The 15,516-nt window shown below is 36.9% G+C and overlaps 1 protein-coding gene across 2 annotated transcripts in view; it reads left to right on the forward strand.

Annotated features, from left to right (window-relative positions):
• The window catches only part of NCAM2 (neural cell adhesion molecule 2), a 208,197-nt gene that overhangs the window by 150,809 nt on the left and 41,872 nt on the right, over nucleotides 1–15,516 (forward strand). For both annotated transcript variants that reach the window (XM_064152345.1, XM_064152346.1), the window contains exon 12: nucleotides 7,901–8,074. In XM_064152345.1, the coding sequence (XP_064008415.1) occupies nucleotides 7,901–8,074 (174 nt within the window). The remainder of the gene's footprint in view (nucleotides 1–7,900; nucleotides 8,075–15,516) is intronic.

Here is a 15,516-nt window from a genome sequence, read left to right on the forward strand (position 1 = left end):
TTGTCTCTAATATCCCTTTTTGGAAGAAATTCCTAATCAAACTGAATCTGTCAATAAACTATACTAATTTTTGTATATAGTTTGGGGATGGGGTTCCAGGAAGATAAACTAATTCTCTTTTTGTAATTCCTGACTCAGCCACATTAATTCCCTGCCTCCACAACAGAGCGCCCCTGGAAATGCAAGTGAGAACAAATAAGTCCAAGCTGTAATCCTGTTTTGGCTTTCTAATACAGCTATATCAGAGATGTTACTGATGGCAGGTTTTAAAACAGCTAACTAATTTTACTTTTGCAACAGATTGCTTTACATTTTTCAATCAGTTTTTCAGAAAACTTGTTGAATGCTTAAAAAAATGTATATATTTGAGTTCTAAAAGCATAAACCAAAGTATATTTAGTCAATTAATAAAGAATTATGGGACATTATCATATAAAACATGATCTATATATGGACATTCTCTATTAATATATTCTATATTCATGTCATCTAATTATATGAAATGTAGAAAATAGAACAATCACAGATTTTATACTAATAATGGTGAAGAGCTGTCCTTAGTAGAAGCCATTTGTAGTGGAGTGTTTCTGTGGGCTGGAAACACTGGGTTTGGGGGTATCAGGGTTGCATTATACTAAGCACTATTTAGAGTAGTGTAATATCCATGTCCTGAAAATGTTATATTTTTAACATTTGTATCAAAATAGACTTTTTAAGGGGAAAAAAAAACCAGCAACTACGAAATGCGTTTCACTGTTACAAGGTCTGCGTTTAAACTAGTATTAGATGGAAATTAAAAGCAGCCAGGAAGATGGAGGACAAAACCATCATAGTATCTACAGATATAAAATGCCAAATGCAGGTTTTTTTTCCTCTTTTGCTGCCTCTGTTGCTTTATTTTGATAAATTAGGTAAGAACCTTATGATTGAACCCTGTTTAACCATATTAAACCCTGGTAGTTGTTGGTTTGTTTTTTTTTATGCATTGCAATACACCCTAGGTTTCCTTCTGGCTTTGATTGTAGGTACTAATGCTGGTGCACAGCATAATTTCTCAATGGGTCTGTCAGAAAAGAGTAAATACTACTGCTAGGTGGGAGAGAGTATTAAGCAAAATATGCTGCCAGGGTAAATTTCACAAATAATGGTAATTTTTCTGAAGAGTTTCCTCTTAGAAGTCTTCAAGAATGACTTGTTTCCTCATATTTTGTTCAATTTTTCTGCTGTACTGGGTTTCTGCAGAATCAAACTAGTTAAAAAGCATTTATACTGACACAATGCCATTATCTTTATTTCCTTATGAAATTAGACTTAGGGATGACAGGAAACGATTTCTTTCAGAATTTAGGTGTAATTTGCAGTCGTACCATTTTGCATGACAGGAAAACTAGACCTCTTCATTTGGGTTACACAGAGCTACTGAATCAGCCTGAATTCCTGACACTTCCGTTTAAATCTTTCAGTTGAGTGAACTCCAGTGTATTTAAGGTCTCTTACTGAAAGATGTTGCCTGTTACTGGTAAATGCTGAGAAACTTCAGCAGTTTTTGAAAGGTTAATTAGATGTGCTCAGCATCTGATTTGTGGTGATCAACTCTTAAAAATACCACATGGTTGACAACCTCGTTTTTCAATTGCTTAGGCATTTAAATTACTGTGCAAGGAGCTTGTAGAATACAAAACCAACCACACTCCTCCTTGTTTCTTGCCACTGTAGATTAATTACTTCACAACCACAGTTTTATTTTGGAAGTCTACTTATACTCTGTTTCTTGGAGGGTTTTTTTCATTTTGTTTTGTTTCTTTGTGACAGGCTTAGGTTTTAACATCCCAAGTGGTCTTGGTAGATTGTTCAAATGGCTTTTAGAGATTGAGGTTAGCACAGATATTCCTAGATTTTCTCAAAGCTATTTTAGTCGTAGTTTATGTACAGGTAGGTGGTACTGTAATGGTATGTTTGGCATTTATTCGAAAATTAATATGGTTTATTAATTTTGATATTCAAGAATCTCACCACACACCATAATTTTAAAATAATAGGTTCTTTGTATGGTCATGAAAAGTATTTCACAGAGGGAAAAACAGGGAATCTAGAATACTAAATAAATAACTAGCAATAATATAACAAACATTATTTCAACTATTAGAAAGAGAATCTTTCAGTCAATGTACTGCTTGCCCACTAAAGAAACTCCAGATTCCCAGGAATGAATTATAGTTTCTAGACAGTACTCAAACACTTGAAGGGAATTCTATCAGTGCCTTAATAGCCATTGAGACTTCTACATCTTCCCAAGCTATAACAGGGTGCTGGGAAAGAGGCGGATGATCTCTGACCTGATTCTGGTTCTTCTTGGACTCCAGACTTGGCATAGAGGTTTGCAGAGGTGCTAGCAGGATGCTTTGCAGATGTGCAGAGAGCACAATTTCAGTGGCTCTTCTCACCATGTAATGGGGCACTTAATACCTTCTTCTGGTAAACATGAGGCAGGACAAGTTTCCAGGTAGTTCAAGCCCAAACGTCAGGACTTGTAATTATGTAGTACATTGTCAGGGCAGAGCACACTCCTTGCACCTTAGGTCCATTTATATTATTTGCCCAAGTGTAGTGGCTCCTTTGTCCACAGAGATTCATCAATCAGAATGGCGCTTTGCCAAAACTGACCATATTAGATGAAACCAGGGCTTGCTTACCCTCATTTCGGCAAGAGACTAACAAGTGCATAAACACATCTGGGTACCTGTTTATCACTTTGGGAGGAAACCTAATGGCACCAAGCCTTTGTTTTCCTCCCACCCTGCTTCCTTCATCAGCAGAAGGATGGGACAAACCAGGACATGTTTTAGGCCTGTTGGCTTTCCGTGACAGGTTCTAAGTAGCATCTTTTTCATTGAGATCTCGGTATCATTTCAAATGGTTTTGCACATGGAAGGATCCTTTATTTTTTGGTGAAACCTGAGATTCTTATCTCATCTCATTATGCCCAGAACTGTAGCTCAGCATAGAGACTTAGAGTGACTAAGTGTTAGCAGGATCAACAGCTGGCAGAAACTATACTTGTAGGCAGTTGACATAGTTTGCAAATTAGCTGCATCATACAACACTGATAATGAATTATGCATTTTCCACAGTGTGCTGTAAAACATCATGAGTTTGACAGCATTTATAGGAGGTGATATCTAGGATGACTTAAAGAACTAAGAGACACTCTATGTTTCCTTTATATAGCGTTATTGCAGAAAATTAAAAAGCAAAACTGAAATCCATTCCATCATTTCATTAGATATTGAGATCTCCCGTGCCACTTTATTTAGTTAAACTTACTTTAAGCATTCTTCATACACAGAAAGTCAGTTGAGATAGAGAATAATAGCATTAAAACCAAATGAAGATGTGGAAAAGACAATAACTGAACTTAAGAGAAATTATATCCTGTAACCTATTTCATGAAAAAAAATCATGCTGAGAGTATGATATGATTGATCTATAACTGTCAAGCACTACAATATCAAATTTAACAGGTTACTGGTGTGGATTTTTTTGATACTGGTTAATGCATGTTATGCCATTTTTCTTCAAATATCCATGTTTTCACTTAAGCAAAATAAAATCAAAGAGAAGAACTTTATTTTCCCTGGAGAATAATGTATTAAAAGATAAACATACTCTGTTCTAAGACAATGTCATGGGATCTTACTAGCTTTTATTTTGCCTTTTGTTTTTATCTTTCACAATATCAGCTAAAGGATTTTTACTAAAAAACCCAAACAGCAATGTATTGTCAATAAGTATATGCCTGAAATTATCAACGCAGTAACAGTATTTTGCTTTGTGTGCATATATTCTACTTTATTATTTAGAAGTTTATTTCCTACCTGTCAGCCTGTTTCCTAAATAATTCCTTCTTTTTCCATAACTTACAGTGATTTTGAAGGAAAAAAAAAAAATTGCCATTTTCCCCAGAGAGAGATGGCAAGGAAAGACTGAGCTAAACCTGCAGATTCAAGAGATTTTTTTCCTCCATTCTAAGAAGGTGTAAATATGAACTACTTAATGGAGTTCTTTGACTCCAAAGTTCTACTCTTCAGCCCACCTCTTTCTTTGCCACGATCCTAATATTAGTCATGTTCAGCATGTAGACATAGTTACTTTCAGTCAATGTGTATGCCAAATATAGAAGGACAGGAAAATCTGAAGAACTATGCTAGGAACATACTGATAGGAGGTAGAGTAACACCATTGTTTTCTTTTCTCCATTTACACCAGGACAGGTAACCTCTCCAAAGGAAATATTTTGTTCCATAAAACTGTCAAAAAATTAGCTTTAAGAGAAAATTCTCAGTGATAATGGTCATTTATTGAATAGGTTGGGCAATGACAGCAATAGATTTGAAAGAGCATTTGCATATCAGTGAAGATAAATATGTACTTGTAATTCTCTGTGTATTTCTCTATTAGCTGCAATATCCTTTTTTTTTTTTTTTTTAAATCAAACCAATACTTAATTTAGGCCAAGGTATCACAAAGCTAACTAGCTTCATGCACCAAGTACAAAATACATCAAATGTAACTTTACACTTACTATTTGGGCTTTTTTTTAAACTTTATTTTTAAGGAATTCTTTAACATTATATGTGAGTACAGTCTCCTACTGAACAGAGGGATAGACTGGGAAGAGATGAAGCTGAGTGAAGGTTTTACACTTGGGGTTTTTTAATGGCTGAATTTATTGGCTGAACATTTAGTGAATTGTCCTTTGTTTTGACAGGAATATATATTAAAAAAAAGACTTCAGCGTACACAACTGTGCAAATTATCTTTCAATTCTGCTAAACATTGAGTCAAAAGCTTTGCAATTCCAACAGAAAAAAAAAAATCATGGCAATGCTCCAAATAATTTCAGCTGGTAGAGGACAGCTAAATCAAGACCAGAGGGCTTGCTTGATCAAATTCATACTCATTAGAGAACTACAGAATTCAATTCAGGTCATTATGCTGTTTATGATCTTCTTTAAGGAAGAAGTCCTAAATGAGCCTAATCTGAAAGAGACAGTAGTTATATTATTCTGTTTTAAAGGAACTGCTGCTATTTGGTTTTGAGTGGGAATGTGCCTCCTCATGCATGATTTTCAAGTGATTCATCCTTTCCTTAGAACTGATATAGTTCATTTCTGAAAACTCTGTGGAAGTTACCTACACATGTGGGATGCATATTTATATTCTGGGTGTATTTCACACTTAAATGAGTTTTAAACATACTGCATTGCATTAGTTATGCAAAATGTTTTACTAGTTTTCATGGTACCTTCATTTTATGTTTACTACGAAATGGAATCATATCTTCATTGGCAGAAATTATACTTGAATCTGCAGGAGAGAACATAAAGTTCTTCCTGAAGGATATTTTCTACCCCGTGCCATGTTTATTGTAGACGATCATATACAGACATAAACACATAAGGAAAAGAGATCTCCTTAACATTTTGAAAGTCAAGAACAGCATGGTTATGTAAATAACACATTTTTATTTCGTATCATTGACCAAATAATTGTTTTGCTGCAAAATTACTTCACTTTGCAGTAAAACAATTATTTGGTCAATGATACAAAATAAAAATGTGTTATTAGAAAAAGAGCATACAAAGGCTAATGTAAAAAAAGCCTGAGTGAAATTCATTCAACCTTCAACATATTTTTGTGTTTGTTTCATTTTTGGCTTATAACAACAGAAAATGTGTTTAGAAACTTTTTATAGTATTATAGCTATCCATAGCAGCTTTTAACTTGCATGTAAATCCAAAGAGCATTCATCTCTTAAGGGGCACAGTCTCAAGTTGTGCCAGGGTAAGTATAGGCTGGATATTAGGAAGAAGTTCTTCCCAGAGAGAGTGATTTCCCATTGGAATGGGCTGCCCAGGGAGGTGGTGGAGGCACCGTCCCTGGAGGTCTTCAAGAAAAGACTGGATGAGGCACTTAGTGCCATGGTCTAGTTGATTGGTTAGGGCTGGGTGATAGGTTGGACTGGATGATCTTGGAGGTCTCTTCCAACCTGGTTGATTCTATGATTCTATGATCTGTAGTAGGGCAGAGCTATATTTGTCTTCCCAAGTGTCTGATACCTACTTCACTCAAGTAGTGCCATGCTGCTTTACTTTGGCTTGGATTGCTTTTCTGACATTCTTACATTGCTTTTTCCCCCCTTCTCAGAGCAATAATTTTTGCTAAGGAGAGGAAGAATCCACAGAATGATGCTTAAGATACTATCGCTACTGTGGGAAGAAATCTTGAATTCCCTTCTGCAGAGTATTACAACTTCACTCATGAGGGTGAAAAATTCCTGCAACATCCAATGTCTTATGAAATATGTGTTTCCTTGAATAAGAAAGGATTTGAGGGTTTGAAGCCCTCAAGATAAGCTTTGCATTCTACTCAAATCTTTAATGTTATGGCCTCGTACTGTTGCATCTTTAAGTAAAAGATATTCAGATTGTTTATCTATGTAACCAAATACATCCTGCTTTATTGGGGATTTCAGGAGATCTATTTTCGCATATGCTAATGCAAGTGAGTTATTAGCATTAAGACATTTGACCTTGATAACTGTTAGAGAAATTATCTGGAAAAAAATTAGGCATTAAAAGGTTATGCAAATCAGACCCTGTAGAGCAGCCTTGGCAGGTGTCCTTTTCCTGAGAAATCATGGCAGAATATGTCTTTAAACCCATTTTATAGAAGTGTTTAGCTCATTTTCATTCAAGTACCAGTACCAAAGCAAGATCACATTGATTCTCTTTTCACTCCCAGCTGCCTGACAGCCATTTATTAAAGACCATATTCTATGTAAATGATTTGGCACCTACTATCCAAATGATGGGACTTGGATCATATTCTTTCATGTCCTCATAAAAGTATTTTTCATTCCATGCAAACAAAAGCAGTGTCAAATACATGAGTGGGTATACAAGTAATTGCCAGATGTATCAGAAGAGAAATTTTTAATGGTGCTTGAAATCCCTGGTATTCTGTCCACAGAATTAAAATCATTCCTACTATTTTCTGAAATGTCAATAATTTAAGACAATTGGAAGTTAGTCATTTGTCTTCTGTGTATTAGTTTTGACATATACTGTAAAACTACATCACAGTTCTATTTTCAAAGACGTACTGACCCCACATTTGATGTTCTGGGTTTGTTTCATACCTAGCAGACCAGTATTTACAGACATCTGCTCTATTTTCATAGTTATTTTCTACTTTGAAATATTTCTACTTGCTTTTTTGTTTGTTTTGTTTTTTTTCAACTTTTCTGCAAATTCATTCTTAAACTGAAAAGGTAATATAAACTTTTAAATTAATGATTTATGGGTTTGTTTTCAGCTCTGTTTCCCTGGAGGTGTTCAAGAAAAGACTGGATGAGGCATTTAGTGGTCCAGTTGACTGGATAGGGCTGGGTGCTAGGTTGGACTGGATGATCCTGGAGGTCTCTTCCAACCTGGTTGATTCTATGATTCATATAAGCAGCCAAATTATTTCTATGTTTTTGGTCATAATCTCACTTAGAAGAATTCAAATTCTGAATGATCTATTTAACCATAACAATTCTTGTTAAATTTGATTTAAAGTTTGTTTTTCTCTTTTACATAAATATACAGACCAAGCTGTTGCATGCACATATGATGAAACTGACTATTTAAAAATTATGTTATTAAATAAATGTTTTTGCACAGTTTAGTGCTGTTTTCTTATGGTTCTGTATGAGAAGGTTGTTTATCTAATGCAAACATTATTGCATCATATTACATTTTCTTCCTTTCTCCCCTCAGGATTCTAGAGCATATTATCAACACAATAATAACCAAGGCTGCAATTGATTATTAAATTGATGTTTGTACATTTTCAGATGTACCTTCAAATCCTTATGGAGTCCGAGTTTTAGAGTTGTCACAAACCGCTGCCAAAATTACATTCAATAAGCCAGATTCACATGGAGGTGTGCCCATTCATCATTACCAAGTGGATGTAAAGGAGATATCTTCAGACACCTGGAAAATAGTTCGCTCCCATGGAGTTCAAAGTAAGTATGCAAAGCTTAAATGTATTTTAGCTGAATAAAAGTATTTTAACTGAAAGGGGATGCAATACAAGTGTATGCTAACTGAGTCTTTGTTTCTCAATTAGTCTTACTCCAGTAACTGCATCTATATGTTAATGTAGACCGTTTTATATCAACTAGAAATCTTGATTTAATCTCGTAAAAGACAACCAATACCTTTTAGTCTAGAAAACTTTTGATGAACAAATCTAAAATTATTTTGCCTTTTTTTATTGTTCAGTCAAGTAGATATGATTAATGCTTTTGCACGGATAAATTTCAAAGAGTAGAAATCTCAGAGGAGTTAGTTTGAGAATGTGTGTTATGTATGCAGCTAAAAGCCGTTTTAAGTAGTCTGTTAATCTTTAATCTTTGGCATGAATTGCTCATTTTGAGCTACATAGTAACCTTTCTACATGCATGTTAATATTCATGACTTCTGTTTCCAAAGAATATCTATAACATATTGTTCAACAAACTTTATTTCTCATTTTTCATTTACTTCTCATTTTTCTAAAGGCAGCAGGAAAAGATAATTTACTGCATTGGGAAAGATGCATAATTTGACTGAACCTTCTAATTTTTAGAATTGGCTGGCTCTACTTTCTTTGACAACTTGTTTTTTGTGATGGTTTGGGTGTTACCCACCCCCCGCCTCCCTCCCCCCCTGCTCTTATGAAATCACTCAGACTACCAGATTAGCTGGAAATCAAGACAAGCTGGAAATCAAGAAATGAAACATTGTATTTACAGTTTAGCACAATATCAAGCAGATATTTACAATATATACAGCTGTAGACAGAAATATACAAGGTAAAAAAGTAGTACAGAAGCACAATACCCCTCCCAGAAACCAGAGTCCCCAAGAGGGGCTCCCAACCACCCTTCCACCTCCTTTCCACCTCTCTACCTTATCCTAGATTTTGCCTTATATGCAAGGTGAGTTTGGAGGAGCAGCCAGCGGGGTTAGAAAACAGAAGGATTAATTACACAGAAAGCAGGCCAGGGAGAAAAGTACAGACACCAGCCACAACAGAGAGCCACTGCAACTGTGTTATCTATGTTTACGGTCTTGGTTTTATACATCTCAGCAAGTCTATGAGTGAAGTAAACATCACCATTGTTTTCTTTTCACAGCCTATGATCTAATTCTCACCAAAACATTCCAGCTAGTCTCAAACATGCACAGTTTTGAAACATTGTATGTTTTTAAGTTGTTATGTACAGTTCATATTGGAGATTTCTGTAAATGTGAATTGAACTTCTTGGAACAATTTTGGTCCAATATCTGTTTGAATTATATGGTCATTTATATGGAACTAGAGTAGACAGGCAAGTACAAATATCTGCCATCCCTTTGAAGACAATATCACTATGAAGTAGATTGTGAGTATTTAGGATCTCTGCTGCCATCCTTGCTAAAACTGATTACACAGCTTCTTTGAGTAAAAAGATGTTACTTCCTGCATGCTGCCGTCGTATTTCCCCAGACCTTCCTTCTGTGCAGTTTGCTTTAATTTTTTCAGTTTATTCTCCTTTCTTGCTTGGAAGTTTTCAGAAATTTTACTTTCTTCTAACATGTAGTTTCCTCTTGATGTCATTGTAACACTGAGATGTTTTGTTGAAAAAGAATAGATTACACTGGGCTTGGAGATCTTAAAGGTACTTCTTACTAGCATGTATTGTCAAAGGCTACTCCAAATGATGGTGGAAACTGCTAACTATGAAAATAACCTGAAAAGTCATCTTGGTCTAAAAATAGATATACTCAGTAAAGAGATAAACATTAGGAGAATGAAATGTACTTCTCACACTCAAAAGTGAGTAATATGTCATGAGAACTGAAGAGAACCCAGGCAATTTACTTCACAGCACGAGTTTGTAAATAAAAGCAACTGAGCATTACAGAGATATTACCAGTGTCAATATCTGAAGTTACTTTTCAATAGCTTATAATTCTGTTTGCCATTGTAGTTAGTCAAAGCACATTGCAAAATAGGATTTATGTAGGTGTGGTTTTTGTTTTTTTTTTTAAGACATGGACCTTAGAATCTCTAAGACCAATTGAAAGGTACTTTGATCGCAAGAACTATGTAGTTATTGTTTTTAAAAGCAATTAAATGGAAATTATTTTTCCAGAAAATGTTTCACCCTGTGTTCCCAGTGTGTGGCCGTTTGAGCTGATCCTCTAGCTCAGACATAGGGGAGAGATGAACATTCCAGGGATAGGCCACATAAATGGCAACAATAGATAAATTAATATAATTTCATTGGAGCATCAAGAACTTAATGTCTAGAAGCACAGTTTGTTCTCCCCCTTCTCCCGCTGGCTTCTGCTGCTGCAGCTTCGCCTATCTTCCCCGGCTGCTGTTTTGGCTACTGCTGCTTCTGCTGCTTCGCCGCCGCTTGACCCCCTCCCCATCTCCCTTAAGGTTATTGTATTGTTTTCTTTTTTTTTCCCTTCCTTCCTTCTCTAGTTATTATTTCTCTTTACATTGTTATACTTATATTATAAGAAAATACAATTTCATCTTTCCCTGACTTTCAAAAAAGTAGGGGGGTTTGTGTTGTGAATTTCTTCCCGGGGGAGGGATCAGCCCAAACCCGGGACAGGACTCTTTTTGGCGCCCAACGTGGGGCTGAGGCTGAGGCAGAAGGACCCTTCCCCACAGCAGCAACAGCAGCCGGCTCAGCAGAGGCAAACGGGGCTAAGGCAGGAGCAGTGGCATTAGCAGGCTCGATGGCGTTAGTGGGTTCGCCTTCCGAGGACCTCGCCGCCTCCCCTGGGACCGCTTCCAGTCCCCTGGTTGCAGGCGAAAGAGTCCTGTCCCGGGTTTGGGCTGATCCCTCCCCCGGGAAGAAATTCACAACACAAACCCCCCTACTTTTTTGAAAGTCAGGGAAAGATGAAATTGTATTTTCTTATAATATAAGTATAACAATGTAAAGAGAAATAATAACTAGAGAAGGAAGGAAGGGAAAAAAAAAGAAAACAATACAATAACCTTAAGGGAGATGGGGAGGGGTCAAGCGGCGGCGAAGCAGCAGAAGCAGCAGTAGCCAAAACAGCAGCCGGGGAAGATAGGCGAAGCTGCAGCAGCAGAAGCCAGCGGGAGAAGGGGGAGAACAAACTGTGCTTCTAGACATTAAGTTCTTGATGCTCCAATGAAATTATATTAATTTATCTATTGTTGCCATTTATGTGGCCTATCCCTGGAATGTTCATCTCTCCCCTATGTCTGAGCTAGAGGATCAGCTCAAACGGCCACACACTGGGAACATCTGGCTATGCTGTGTTTAAACCTTTTCAGACTTTATGGTGGCACACTCAAGTAAATTTAGAGCAAGCATGCTAATTTGATGTCAAGGTCTTTCTGATTTGGCTTGTTAAGGTGAATGTTGTTAAGTAAAGAGTGTTGCAATTCAGTATTTAATATAAATAATGGATAAATTAGATGCATGGTGCAGCTGCAAATTTTGCCTTTCAAATCTGAATTGTAACCATCTGCATTTATTTTACATTGCAAATCTGCTTACAGAAAGGAAAAGTACATTTATGGAATATTTAGGCATATATAAACTTATGCTGCATTTTGTAATGCAAACCAGGAAGGTGTCCTTGGAGGAAAACATATTCTTTAAGTATTTTCAAGGTCACTGAATGACAGAGTAGTTATGAATAGCATTATCTACATTACATTTCACAGTATCATAAAATCATAGAATCACAGAATGTTAGGTGTTGGAAGGGACCTCTAGATGCCATCTAGCTGAACCCCCTTGCCAAAGCAGGATCTCCCAGGGCAGGTCACACAGAAATGTGTCCAGGCAAGTCCAGAGAAAGGAAACATCACAACCTCTCTGAGTGGCCTGTTCCAGTTCTCTGTCACCCTCAACATAAAGAAGTTCAGGGGTGATCTTATTACTGTTCAGAGGTGATCTTATTACTGTCTACAACTACCTGAAGGGATATTGTAGCCAAGTGGGGGGTGGCCTCTTCTGCCAGGCAACCAGCAACAGAACAAGGGGACACAGTCTTAAGTTGTGCCGGGGTAGGTATAGGCTGGATGTTAGGAGGAAGTTCTTCACAGAGAGAGTGATTGGCATTGGAATGGGCTGCACAGGGAGGTGGTGGAGGCACTGTCCCTGGAGGTCTTCAAGAAAAGACTGGATGAGGCACTTAGTGCCATGGTCTAGTTGACTGGATAGGTCTGGGTGATAGGTTGGACTGGATGATCTTGGAGGTCTCTTCCAACCTGGTTGATTCTGTGATTCTATGATTCTTCTCATGTTGAGATGGAACTTCATTGTTCCAGCTTACAGACGTTGTCCCTTGGCCTACTGCATTAATGATCCTGTATCATTTAATATCCTAGATCATGAAATAATTTTTAATTGCTATTTTTCTCTTTTTTTTCCTTTTTTTTTTCCCCATTAGCAATAAATAAAGGATACGAGGGTGGGGCTGAGAAAGAAAATGTTATGCATGAAAATTGTCTTTCAACAGTTGTTGAAATCATTCATATCAGTTTTGAAGCCTTTGTTTTTTCACAGTACTGAATACCATAAACCACACGTTTGGGTCACTGTTTAGTCCCTTTGCTTGTCACTATAAGGATGGCCTCCTTGATGAAAGCAGTTACAGGAGCTCATCTATTCCTCAGATGGTGGTGGCTAGGCTTTTCATAGATTCTGCATTTGATAATAGAGCAAGTAGAGTCTCTTTACTCACACTTTACATGCTCCAGAGTTGAAAACTGAAAGAATTGCCCAGGGAGGTGGTGGAGGCACCGTCCCTGGGGGTCTTCAAGAAAAGACTGGATGAGGCACTTGGTGCCATGGTCTAGTTGACTGGTTAGGACTGGGTGCTAGGTTGGACTGGATGGTCTTGGAGGTCTCTTCCAACCTGGTTGATTCTATGATTCTATGAATTACAGGGATGAAAGGCAGAACTCCTTTGTCGTAACCTGCTTTCTAGGTAGCTCCAAGACTGCAGCAACATACCTTGGCCATGGGATAGTTAGTATTGATGAGAGATTTTTTAAACCCTCCATTGCTTTGTCTGCTCCCCAGCTCAGCTCCTCGACCCTACAACACAGGAGGAAGAGGGGCAATGGCCAGTGTAGTCTAGCAGGATTTATGCCCTACCAGGACACAGTCTCCTGCTTGAAGCAGAACTGTGTGCCAGTTCTAGATCAGGTCAGTCATGGCTGAAGAGGAAGGAGTATTTTGAAAGAAAGTATTTCTTAAAAACTGTTTCTGAAGCAATTACTTAATAAATAAATTGAAGGCACCTAGTATTTTAAAGATTATGTTATGCAAAAGAGGATTTTATTTGAAATGCCTGTAAATTTTGTGGGTTTAGATCTCAGTAGGTCTTTCTGGTTTAGGTTATTGAATTATGTAAAGAACTGATTTATTGTTGGAGTCACCTGCATCTTCAGTGAACAACAGATACCTGAAGGAACTGCTTCAAATTTGCAAGAAATATTTGGATAGCAATCCAAAAAGATTTTGCCATAGAGTGGTAGAAATGAAGAAGTACAAAGCCTTTTAGACAGCTAAAGGTGATAGTACTATTGGCATGGGCTTGCTTAATTTTAAGTTAGAATATGCGTTTAGCAGATGAATTTGACTTTAATGCTGATAAGAACCAAACTCTCCCAGACTTAGCTCACAGTTGCACAGGATTAATAGGGTAAGAGACTAACCAGTGCAAGTGTTTGAATAGTTTAAAATATATTCTGTTATTATCAAATTTATGTAACATAAAAATGTGAGGAATATGTAGCAATATGGGTTCTGATTAATGGGAACATGAATAACTTTTGTAAGCCTAGAGCCTAAAAGTATTACAAGCAATTACAGGACCTGAGTTGTGTAAGTGAATTATTTTGTATGCAATTTATGCAAGCACATTTCTGTTTTATAGGGGGTTATGGGAACAGTTTACTGATACAATAATCCATCACAGTAAATTGCTTTTGTTCCATGAATGTTGCTCCTAAGATTTTGCTGGAGTTCTGTTGGTTTTGGTTGTTTGGGTTTGATTTAGGGTTTTATGTTTGTTTGTTTGTTTTTCTAAATTGTACACTATGTTGTTATTTAGATTAATGCAAGATGAATTTGAGGTACTTTTTAAACAAGTTAGAAAATTAACTTCTAAAGAAGAACTATTAATCGTTATACCCTAAGTATGTTAGATGACAACCCCCATCTTCTGTATTCATGCCGATTCAATATACTAAATATATTACAAACTGTATTGTCAATCCATAAATTTGCTCTTTTCTGGGAGCTTTGTGTTATCTTTTAGCTTGCTTTACTTTCCTTATGGCATTGTACAGTTTGTTCTAAAAATGACTTAATCTTTTCGTATTAGTTTTATTGAAATAAAAAAAGCTAGCAAAGATAATCCCTTAAATGACTCCAGGCTGGGGATGCTACTTCTGGTTCAATTAGTATACTGACATATCAGAATCCTACCAATAAAAATTGAAATTGAATAGATGAAGAAAAGGAGCTTAACAGGATAACTGTGTTTTGGAGCTACACTCAAAATAGTCAAGCAATTATTACCAGGTACATTTTTCTATCAACTAGTAAGAGGTATTTTATAAAGCAAATTATTCATGGTAGTGAATGTTAGATGAGATTAATTACAGCTGATTTACCCTGCTATGTATCTTTATTCACAGGTGATTGTTTATATGCACAGTTAATTAAGCCACTAGAACCTTTATTCCAAAATAATTATATGTTAGTGTGCAAAGAATCATGGCAATTCCTGACAGAGCTGTTCTCCCTGGTTTTGAAAATGGTTACATTTGTTTCTGTGTGTATATTTTAGGAAATGACTTAAGACTTGAGAATGTCTCTATATAGTAGTGGAAATTATGGCAGTGCGTGCTAGTTTGAAGCTAGCTAGAATGTTTTGGTGGAAAGAACTAGATTACAGGTTGTGAAAGGGAAACAATGGTGATGTCTACTTCACTCATAGGCTTGCTGAGATGTATAAGAACAAGAATCCAAACACAGATAAGGAGTTGCTCTCTGTCCAGGCTGTGGGCTGCATTTCTCTCTCTAACCTAACCTGCCATCTCTCTGATTAATTCACCTGCTCCCTAACCCCCCTGGCCGACCCTCCAATCTTCCTTAGGCACAAGGCAACATCTGGAATAAGGTAGAGAGGGGTGGGAGAAGGTGGAAGGGCAGTTGGGAGCCTCTCCTGCGGACTCGGGTTTGTGGGAGGGGAGTTGTGTTTCTGTATTACCTTTTTCCTGGTATATTTCTTTATATAACTATATATACTGTAAATACCTGCTTGTATATTGTGCTAAACTGTAAATATAAGCTTCATTCACTTTCCAGAGCCGGCTTAATCTAGTCTGGGTGATTTCCAAAGTGGGGGTGCAGAGGGGCAG

Source organism: Pogoniulus pusillus, chromosome 12 (assembly GCF_015220805.1).
Source record: "Pogoniulus pusillus isolate bPogPus1 chromosome 12, bPogPus1.pri, whole genome shotgun sequence".
In the NCBI taxonomy this organism is placed as follows: Eukaryota; Metazoa; Chordata; class Aves; order Piciformes; family Lybiidae; genus Pogoniulus; species Pogoniulus pusillus.